The sequence below is a fragment of the Aedes aegypti genome, chromosome 2, assembly GCF_002204515.2.
Source record: "Aedes aegypti strain LVP_AGWG chromosome 2, AaegL5.0 Primary Assembly, whole genome shotgun sequence".
Classification (NCBI taxonomy): domain Eukaryota; kingdom Metazoa; phylum Arthropoda; class Insecta; order Diptera; family Culicidae; genus Aedes; species Aedes aegypti.
Genome location: NC_035108.1, coordinates 97,289,863 through 97,301,141, shown reverse-complemented (window position 1 = coordinate 97,301,141; position 11,279 = coordinate 97,289,863). Strand labels below are relative to the sequence as shown.

General features: G+C 41.3%; 1 protein-coding gene and 1 long non-coding RNA gene across 15 annotated transcripts in view; both read right to left on the bottom strand.

Moving 5' to 3' along the window:
• Positions 1-596: 596 nt before the first annotated feature.
• LOC110675808 lies at positions 597-2,214 on the bottom strand. The gene is made up of 2 exons (XR_002499815.1): positions 1,676-2,214; positions 597-1,030 (listed from the first exon to the last, which is right to left on the bottom strand). It is a non-coding gene; the product is annotated as an uncharacterized LOC110675808 (long non-coding RNA).
• Positions 2,215-3,115: 901 nt separating this feature from the next.
• The window catches only part of LOC5571599 (protein encore), a 267,851-nt gene continuing 259,687 nt past the window's right edge, over positions 3,116-11,279 (bottom strand). For all 14 annotated transcript variants that reach the window (XM_021841628.1, XM_021841627.1, XM_021841617.1 and 11 more), the window contains 2 exons: positions 4,681-4,774; positions 3,116-4,607 (listed from right to left, as the gene is read on the bottom strand). In XM_021841628.1, coding sequence (XP_021697320.1) covers positions 4,540-4,607; positions 4,681-4,774 — 162 coding nt within the window. In that variant the 3' untranslated portion in view covers positions 3,116-4,539. The remainder of the gene's footprint in view (positions 4,608-4,680; positions 4,775-11,279) is intronic.

Sequence of the window (11,279 nt, the reverse complement as noted above, 5' to 3'; positions counted from 1 at the left end):
CATGAGACATATGCATTTGTTTACATCTGCCGAAAAGCGGTACATACACGGAGCTGTCATTTCCGAAGAAAAACTGTCAAACACCTTCCGAATAAATTATGCAAATAAGGGTAGTATGACTATTGAAAAAAGGAAGATTTCCTCTTTTTAACGGGTCTGGGTCGTTTAGCATAAAGCGGCATAAAGGACATTTAGCATAACATTTTTCATCAAGAACAGCCATCTTTTGAAAAAAAAAGGTTATAATTCTGAATAGTCAGCACGCCTCTCCTGTGGGACGCGGTACCGTCACATACCGTTTTGTTTCAAATTCCGAACAGACTCATATTCCGAACACTCGGTTTTTGTATGGCGATTTAGTTGAAATGTTTCGCTGAAATATGCCACCAAATAACAAGGAAATGGCAATCAATTGGAATTCAATTTTGACGTCTCCAGTATAGTTTATACCGAGGTAGTAGTTATGATTCTCTAGTTTGAGACTACAGCGGGGATTCGCTCGTTGGAAGATTCTTCACCTTAATAAACAAAAAAAAGTATGCCTAATGACCATTATATTAAATAACCTTATGCTAAATGGCCCGCTTCCCTTTCTAACAGTTCCAATGGTTTTTGTACACAGCTACGAAAACAAATGCTCTGCATATAAGCGACATGAGAAGCTGTGGGTTACAAAATGTGATTACGCCCTTTTGAAATGGATGTGCTGATCCTATCGGAGATAGATGCTAAGGGCCGATTTCTTCACCTTCGCTTAAGGAAACCGTAAACCACGTTGGGGCCTATTTCTTCACCTTCATTTAAGCCGTAAACCACGTTTACCCATATGATTAAATTAGTTAGATTTAACCCCTTCCTGCCCATGACTTCTTTCAATGTTTTGGATGAAGGAAAATTCTCTAAACAAAATTAGCTTGAACTAAAGTTGTTGGAAATCTAAATTTACCGAAAAAGTTAAACAAGTTTTGATTGTTTATCGATAGTTTAACTTTTGGATTAACAAATAAGACTTATGATCTCATTCCAATACCTGAGTTACAATATCGAACTGAATTAATATACAGTATTGGACAAAACATTTGCAACTTTTTCGATTTTCCATACAAAATGACCAACTTTGGTAAGCTAGATCTCAGTTATTTATCGTCCGATTTGAATGAAATTTTCACAGAACATCAGATGTAACTTGAATTTTAACATATATTTTTGAGTGATTTTTCCAATCACGGGTTTATAAATTATAACGGTTTATCTAAAGTGTAATTTTCGACGAAAAATTCAAAACTATTTATCTAAAAATGTGATAGCCCTACACAAAAACTGTCTTGAGCAAACTTGTTCACCTCGTTAAAAACTACAACTTTGCTGAAGATACCATGAAGCTATTCCTTCAATATGTTTAGTTATGTCATTTATAAAAAATCGTCAAAAAATTGACTTTAGTCAAACCGTTACTGCTTTTGAACTTGTGATTGGAAAAATTACTCAAAAATATATGTTAAAATTCAAGTTATGTCTGATGTTCTGTCAAAATTTCATTCAAATCGGTCTATAAATAACTGAGATATAGCTTACCAAAGTTGGTCATTTTGTATGGAAAATCGAAAAAGTTGCAAATGTTTTGTCCAATACTGTATGTAGAATTCGTCGAGAAGTTATGATGCTACACATGCACCATGAGCTTTATGAACCGCTTATAAGCCAAATAGCTCTGAAATGAATACAGCGCCATTTGGGAGACCAGTGTTGGTAGACTCACACTCATATCTCAATCATTGAGTTATCCCGCGAGAGCAAACTCATTTGAGATCTGCTTAGCAAAACTCACGCATGAGATTTTGATGCGAAATCCCTTGTTCGCCACTCATGTCGTCAAAAATGATTGAATCTTGAAACCAATAGGAAATCTGCCGAAATACAATGCCATGATCTTTTGGCTAAACAGTTGAGTTGCGCAGGCTAAAACTCAAGCTTAAAACTTCTCAAGCATGATATATGCGAATTTGAGATTTTCGCAAGGCTGTAGGAGACCCGATGGAAAAATCATTAGGATTCGCGGATACAAACAAATACATGTTTCCAAACGCAGAAAGCAAAAACAACAAAGTAAAAAGCGTAATCTTTTTTGTGTAGCGAATTCGCCAATGGCGAAAATCCACCTTAATAAAGATAAATCTCGATAAATTATTAAAACAGCCGTATCTCCGAATAGTAAACGAACTTATATTATTGATTCATCGTGTTCCGCAGGTAAAATTCTACACATTTCACTATGAACGTACTCGGTTTTCACTTTTGGAACATTTTATTTCCGGATTTACAAAACGACTTAAGTTCGATTTTCAGCTTTCGAAACCTAACCACTACTTTCGACGCTACATTATATGGAGAGATAAAGCGACGTAATCTAATCAAAACACTGCTTGAGTCGATTTTATACTGGTACAAAAACGTCGTAAGTTTGAATAAAATGGCGTCATAAAATTTTTGTAGGAAATATAGAAATGTTTGTTGGGTACATTTCTGCTGAATAAGAGTTGAACAAGCCAGTTTTTGAACACGAGCTGGACGCGTGTAAGATTTAAGCAAAGTACACGGCGTAAAATTGTTTAAAAGGGTATTAATTTTTAAACAATTCAGAAGACAGGTTGTGATTCTTCTTAATTAATTTTCTCTTGAATCATATGCATGTTACTTAAGTCGATTTAAAAAAAAAACCATCGAGATGTAATAATAACTTAATATTCTTTTAAAGAAGAACCAAAAACTCAGCAACCACTTCTCACCCACCGCCTTTGAACAATAGCGAAAAATTAGCAATATTAACTTGAACTGCAACTTATTGGCGAACGACATTAGAATTTTTGCGACAACCACCCCCACCCCCCAATCGCAATAGTTACTTACCACAGTTAACGACGTTTATGAGCATGATCGTAATTGCTTGCTACAATGTGTTCCAAGCAACACAGCATTGCTTTGGTAGCGCCAGCTTTTATCATTTCATCAATCTACAACGCACGAAACATAACGTTCAACTAGTTCAAATTTTTCGACTTCCCACTTACCCGCCCGTCTCGCTCTCAATAGTGTCCTTATTTGTTTTACTCTAGTATTTTTTTTTGCTCACCACTAGGCAAATATCACCGATAAAAAGGAAGAAATGTGTGGATTAATTCGTTTGTCTTAGCCGCTTGGTATGTAGTTCTATGCGTTCTTTTAAAATGCTTGAAATATCATCCGTATCCCTCACTATAAGATGCGCCGCCGCCGAGTTGTTTTAACAATTTAACGTATATTTTCTCATGGTTTCGCTTTTCTGTCTTCTCTACTACACTACGATGTTGTTTTTTTTTGTTTCAGCACATTTCAGTTGGTTTTATGGATAAATAATCGTTAGTTTTTCGCTACTATGTTCTGTTATATTTATGCGTCGCACTCTTGCTTGCATTTGTTATATAAATAAATTTTCATATACATTTTTCTGTAAACGGCTTGATTTTGGGTTCTGTGTCATGCTCTAATGAAATGGTATTTTATATAAGTAATATTTTGTAATTAGTTTGATAGTTTACGATACAAGTTCCGCCTCTGTGAGTGTGTGTGTGCGATTCACTAGCTACTGATTCTGGCTTGGCTCATTCCGTTTCTTCGTGACCGTTTCGGCATGTTGGCAAACTAGGATGTCGCAGTCCTGGGCGCTCAACAGTTTCTGCGAGCAGTTTGATAATTTTAAAAAGAGTAGTGTGGGCGGCAGTTTTACTTCCAGCGCTTTCTCCGCTCTTTTCTGAACACATCTTATCCACCTATTCAACAATCCTCGCTTCTTGCTTTTACTTACTTTCTGTTTTTTTGTTTGTTGATCACTGTTTCAGGAGTTTTTGTGCTATTTTGCTTTTCGCGTTGTCTTCTTTTCGTCTTCATCCCGCGTTTAAAAATTATTTTAGAAATAATTCGCATAGCGTTGATTGAATCACTGGTAGAGCGTTTACTTACGTTTTTATGTTTTGTTTTGTCATTTTATTCACTCTGATTTTTTTTTGTTGCTTTAAGTTTTAGGTTTCTATCAGTTATTAACTGGTATCATATTTTTATTATTTTTTCTCTAGTGTTGCTTTCACTGTTATGTAATGTGGTAATCATAATCATATATATGTATATATTAATAATTTTTATCGGTAATAAAATAAATGGCATTTTCTCTTCACGGGCGATCGTTTTTGTTCTCGCTAGACCCTCCTTCCTCTTCTTCTTACCGCGGCGACCATTTCTTAGGGCTTTCCGATTTTAAAAAACGACTTATCGTTCTCCATCCGCTTTGGTGACGTGTTGTCGGACGGGAAATGGTCTTGGCCACAGATACGCGTGTGTTTTCGTCTTTGTCTATGGTTGTGTTCTATAAGTGATTCTAATCCATCCATTGTGATTAGCGTTCCTTAAATAGTGCGATTTTTTTCTGTTTTAGTATTCGTATTCTATACTTGTTGCTTAGATTTTCATTATCCATATTTGATGAGTTACGGAATATTAGCAAGCTTTTTATCTTGGCGCCTTGTTGCCCTTGTATCCGCCGCTATGCTGAGGTCGTGGTGTGAACTGTCGTGATGCTGTGTGAAAGAAATATGCAGGAGATAAAGAAGTTGTTCTACAAAGAGCATGTTTTGGATGGTAGTCTCTTACCTGGCATCACCATATTCATGGCTGGGTAGACTCCAGCAATTGGACGTATATCGTTTGGAGGCGACCTGCGACTCGGAGGCAATGCCAAGGAGGGCTGCGGAATTAAAATAGTATTTCAGTTGTTTGGCTTCAAAGTGTGTACGTAGACAGTAATGTCCCGATTTTGTCAGCCCCATGCTGTATTTAGGGTTGACAAAATCGAGAAAAAAATCGACTGGTTTTATTTTAACTTAACCCTCTAATACCCAACCCCGCCTTTAGACGGGGTACACTTTGGAATTTTGTGTATTTTTTCGTAGCGCGGAAATTAAAATGATTTTATTTTTGGCTTAAACCTTGACTCATAACACGCATATAAGAAAAGTTTTTTATGATTTTTGAAACTTTTTTTGTATTATTGAAAATTGTTTGAAAAATTGCATTCTTATATATTGGAAGGAGCAACGATCGAGATGCTCTTACCAACAAGGCTGTGCTGTCAACTGTGACGCACATCAGGCAACACGCGAAAGCATCACCTACTGTGATGGCGAAAAGCTTGTTAAGCGCATCCAGCGCGCCATTCATCCCCACTCTCATTCATAAGTGAAAGCGCCATTGAAGTAAGAGCATCGTTTCTGAATTTATTCTCGTTTTATTTCCGATTAATAAAGTTAATTTGTGTTTCTACAGTATTCTCGTGTACTTGTTTCCACTTATTTGAAATACATTTCCAATAGGTTATGGTCCCGGCAGTATACTGAGAACTGTAGAACGGTATTTCCGGTAAAGTTGTGCTTCAATTTCGAAGATATTTTTCGGTTCGGTAGATGCGTCGCGTGTGTGTGTGAAACAACATGGCGGACGTGAAGGTATCGTTCGAAAAGTTGAATGACAATAATTTCGCGGTGTGGAAGTTCAAGATGGAACTTTTCCTGGTGAAAGAAGAGCTATTCGCGGTTGTGGTGGAAGACAAGCCCGACGAGCCGTCGGCCGACTGGATCCTGAAGGATGGAAAAGCTCGTGCCATGATCGGTTTGGCTGTGGAAGACACGCAACTGGTCCACATCATCAGGAAGACGACTGCGAAGGAGATGTGGGACTCATTGAAGAAAATTCATGAGGAGTCGTCTCTTTCTTCGACTTTGCACGTGTTGCGGATGTTGTGCTCGATGCGGTTAGCAGAAGAAGACAACCTGCTGGAGCATCTGAATGGCATGACGGCATTGCACAACAAGCTCGAAGTGATGGGAGAGGGATTAAAGGACAGAGTGTTCATGGCGTTAATTCTTTCGAGCCTCCCGATGTCGTATGGTAGCCTAATCAATGTGATTGAGAGCCGACCGGAGGCGGAAGTGACTGTGGACTTTGTGAAAAGCAAATTGCGCGAAGAGTGGCGTCGCCGACAAGCGTGTGGGGGTGGTGTGGAGAGCAGTGAAAAAGCTCTGAAGACGATGAGTGGCAAAAACAAGTTCGAAAAGAAAAGTATTGTGTGCCATCATTGCCACCAACCAGGACACTTCCGGCGAGATTGTCCGAAGTTGAAAGAAAAGTCGGACAAAGTGAAGAAAGATACTGGGAAAGTGAACATGGCCGTGGAAGTTTCGAGCGGTGTGATGGAAATGTGTCTGGTAGCAGCGAGTCCGTGTGCCCCCGGAAAGTGGTATTTGGATTCCGGAGCGACGTCGCATATGACGAGTGACGTGAAGCTGCTGAGTGATGTGGATCGCAGTAAAAGCGTGGAAATATGCTTGGCCGATGGTACCCGCATCAAGTCCGGTGGTTCCGGAACCGGAAAAGTGGCATCGTTAACGGGAAGTGGAATCCAGATGAACGTTACGCTCAACGATGTGTACCACGTGCCGTCCCTCGCTGGTAATCTGCTGTCCGTAGGTAAGATTTGTGATCTTGGATACAGCGTTGTATTCGAGAAATCCGGCTGTCGAGTCCTACGTGACAAGGAAGTGATGCTGGTAGGCGAGCGAAGCGGGGGGTTATATCGTTTGAAGCAGTTCCCTGAGCAAGCACTGGCAACGACTGAGAACCATCCAGAATCGTGTGAGCATCTGTGGCATCGTCGGCTGGGTCATCGCGATCCGGAAGCAATAGCGAAAATAGTGCGACACGATTTGGGGTTCGGTCTGAAATTACAGAAATGTAATGTAAATTGCGTGTGTGGAGTTTGTTTGAAAGGGAAGATGAGTCGGATTTCGTTTCCGAAGCGATCCGAAAGTAATTCGTCAGCGGTTGGAAATTTAGTGCATTCGGACGTTGGTGGACCGATGGAAGTTGCCACACCCAGCGGCAATCGGTTCTATGTGACTCTAGTGGACGATTTCAGTGGTTACACGGTGGTATACCTGCTGAAGGCGAAGTCGGAAGTTGAACAAAAAGTGCGCGAGTATTGTAGTTTGGTGAAGAACCAGTTCGGCCGGTATCCTCGAATCATTCGTACGGATGGAGGAGGAGAATATTCGAGCACGGCGTTCAAGCGTTTCTTGGCTGAAAATGGTATCGTCTTGCAACAAACGGCACCGTATTCTCCGCAACAAAACGGTAAAGCGGAGAGGAAGAATCGGTACGAAGTTGAAATGGTTCGGTGTTTGCTTCTTGAGTCCGGTTTGAGCAAAAAGTATTGGGGTGAAGCGTTGAACACGGCGAACTATTTGCAAAATCGTCTTCCGTCGTCGGGTAAGGAAAAGACACCGTATGAGCTATGGCACGGTAAGAAACCGTCGTATGTCCATATTCGTATTTTCGGTTCGAAGGCGTACGTTCATGTGCCGAAGGAGAAACGGAGAAAATTAGATTCGAAGGCAGTGAAGTTGGTCTTCGTCGGGTACGCGGAAGGAAGGAAAGCATATCGTTTCCTGAACCCTGAGAACGATACGATTTTGATAAGCCGCGATGCGAAGTTCGTTGAAGTGCGTGAAGAAGAGGTGCCCCGCGGGCGTCAGGAGGAGTTTCCTGGGGAAGAAAACGAAGCATCGGTAGTTCCTGAAAAGGAGAAAGAAGAAGTCGTTATATCGTTGGGGAATAAGATTGAAGAAATCGATCCAGTACCTGAAGCAGAAGAAAGTAGCGATGAAGAAGAAGAAGAAAACGTGGAAGAGTTGGACATTTCGGACTATTCAGTGGCATCAAGTGCAAGTTCGTTCCATGGTTTTCCGATGGAAGAAATCGCAAGAAGGTCTCGAAGGTCAACAAAAGGTGTACCTCCACGGCGGCTCATTGAGGAAATTTTCGTGGCAGGCACTCTTCCCCCAGAGGAGGAGATGGAGCCGAGAACGCTACAGGAGGCTTTGAGCTGTGAAAAGAGTGCTGAGTGGAGAAAAGCAATGGTTGAAGAGCTGCGATCTCACGAGGAGAACGGAACGTGGGAGCTGGTAGACCCGCCTGCTGGGCGAAAACCAGTAGGCTGCAAGTGGGTGTACAAAATCAAGCGAAACGCTGCTGGGGAAGCTGTGAAGTACAAGGCACGTCTGGTCGCCCAAGGATTCAATCAGAAGTATGGGCAAGACTATGATGAAGTGTTCGCACCGGTTGTAAAGCAAACAACTTTGCGTACACTTCTGGCCATCGCTTCGAAACGGAACCTGGTGCTGAAGCATTTCGATGTGAAGACCGCATATTTGTACGGAAAGCTGGAAGAGGAGCTCTATATGCGGCAACCAAGTGGCTTCGTGATTGAAGGCAAGGAGCAGCAGGTGTGTAAGCTGGTGAAAAGCATTTACGGGTTGAAACAATCTGCTCGTTGTTGGAATCATCGTCTTCACGCCTTCCTCCAAAGTTTGAAGTTCAAACAGAGCCGAGCTGATCCGTGTTTTTACACGAAAGTGGTCAACGGAAAGCGATTGTATTTGCTTGTCTACGTCGACGATATTTTGCTGGGCTGCGAAAGCGAGGAGGAGATCGAAAAGATCTATGCTGCCCTGAGCAAGGAGTTCGAGATGGCCAACCTGGGAGATGCCAACTATTTCCTGGGAATGGAAATCCGGAAAGAAGGTGATAAGTACGGTATTTCGCTGGAGAACTACATAGACCGCGTTGCTGGGAGATTTGGTTTGATCGATGCCAAGTGCGCGAAAACCCCGATGGAAGATGGATTCGTCAAGACCAGAGAGGAGAGTCCACCACTGAAATCGAATGGCCAGTACAGGAGTCTAGTGGGAGCGTTGCTGTATATCGCCGTCTGTGCGAGACCCGATATTGCTGCTAGTGTGTCGATTTTGGGACGATGCGTATGTGCACCGACTGAAGCCGATTGGGTGGCAGCCAAACGTGTGGTGCGCTACCTGAAAGGGACGAAAGATTGGCAGTTAAGATACGGAGACTCAGAAGGTAAGCTTGTTGGATACTCGGACGCGGACTGGGCGGGCGATTTGAAGTCTCGCAAGTCTACAAGTGGTATCGTGTTCATGTATGCCGGAGGAGCGATTTCGTGGACAAGCCGTCTGCAAGATTTTGTCACACTCTCGTCGATGGAATCGGAATACGTGGCGTTGAGCGAGGCGAGCCAAGAGGCTGTTTGGCTTCTGCATTTGTTTGAGGATTTCGGTGAGCCAACGTTCAAGCCGGTGACACTCTGGGAAGATAACCAGAGCTGCATCAAGTTCGTCAGTTCGGAACGGACAACGAAGCGATCGAGGCACATCGAGACTCGTCAGTGCTTCGTGAAGGAGCTGTGTGAAGCAAGAGTTTTGGAGCTGCTTTACTGTTCCACAGAGGAGATGGTTGCGGATATACTCACCAAGGCACTTGGGCAGGTGAAGCTTCGGAAGTTCGCTAGTATGCTCGGTTTGGCCGGTGGTGATCGTTGAGGAGGAGTATTGGAAGGAGCAACGATCGAGATGCTCTTACCAACAAGGCTGTGCTGTCAACTGTGACGCACATCAGGCAACACGCGAAAGCATCACCTACTGTGATGGCGAAAAGCTTGTTAAGCGCATCCAGCGCGCCATTCATCCCCACTCTCATTCATAAGTGAAAGCGCCATTGAAGTAAGAGCATCGTTTCTGAATTTATTCTCGTTTTATTTCCGATTAATAAAGTTAATTTGTGTTTCTACAGTATTCTCGTGTACTTGTTTCCACTTATTGAAAGACAATTTCCAATATTATATAACCTACAAATGCCTGGGATTCATTTAACGTGTATTATAAAGAATCGTACCTTTCATATTTTTCTACGATCAACCTATCACATAAGAAGAGCCTGATGGTATTTTTTTTTTTTTTATTTTATTGATGTACAAGGGGGTCAGGGGCCAAGTCTCCAGCATAAGTTTGAAAACTCACACCGTCCATAATACACCGAGGGAGTTTTGGAGTTTGGGAAGTAGGCAACGCAACATCTTTGACCAGAAGGTTCTTTAAGTTTTGCTTCTACTCTTGACTTCCAATACACGTATGAATGATGCAAGGCCAAAAGAACATGAATCAGTCATACATATAGCGGTAGTGAAGTGTTTTGCCTAAGGATATGGAAAAGGAGGGATTTTGTGTGGTTTTTTGGAAATAGCTCTGTGGAACAAGTTTGTTATTAGTTAAAAATTTAGTTGATCTTATTCACCTTGCAATCAGTAATAAGAATATTTACAGAAACATAATACTTATCTTTTCTCGGCTAATACGCTGCCATGTCTTTCCTCTCGGATGATTTTTTCCTCGTTGTAATGGCGGGTTAGATATGAAAACAAGGATAAAGAGAAAAGAAATGTTAGTGATTGTTACATGCTTTATTGCTGTATTGACCTACAATGAAATCATACAAAATTTGCTCTTTGGATTCCCATGATAACAGTCCCCATGCAGCTTCCGAGAAACTCCATGTCAATGATCACTGTACGCCATGTGCGGCATTCAGGACATCTCAACACTACTGATGACGAACAACAAAAAATGAATCCAAAAGAGCAAAAACCTTAATGTTTCAATGTAGGACAATCCAGCTTTATTGCATGTGAGAAGTTTTTAGTGATATTCTCACAACGGCCATTCAGAATGGTTCGACGGATGTAGATAAAAGATCATTATGATTAAATTAACGCGACGACATGTTAGTAAGCTCAAAACGATTATTGTAGTTGCTACTTATAATTTAAATAGTTAAGCTAAGGGTCAGTTATTGTATATAACTTTATAGATAAGCAGAAGTATAGCACGAACGCGAAGTAATGACCTTTCATCCCATCTTCAAGTGCTCCCCACAAGCACAACACTTCATTCTGGCACTTTAGAACGTCCATGTTGTAACTTGTTCACACAAGAAATCTGCCTCGACCGAGTTGGCAGAACGCGCCCGTACCCCTTTCTGAACCAAAGGACAGGGTAAGAAGAGCCTGATGGTATTGAAATGATTTCAAATCTGTTTTTCCATTAGTTACACGGAAAATGAAAAATGTTCCAGAAAAAAATTAAAAAATTCATATTTTCAAATGTATAGTAAAAACTCAATGTTTTATTATTGTCAAAAATCAGTAACCAGAAGAGGCTTCAAGAAAAAATTGAAAAGGATAGGGATGTCAAAAAATAAAAAAAATAAAAATCAAAAACCAAAATTTATAGATTTGCGAAGAAAAATAAATCATTGCCCAAACCGTGCTTAGAATGATTTTAGTT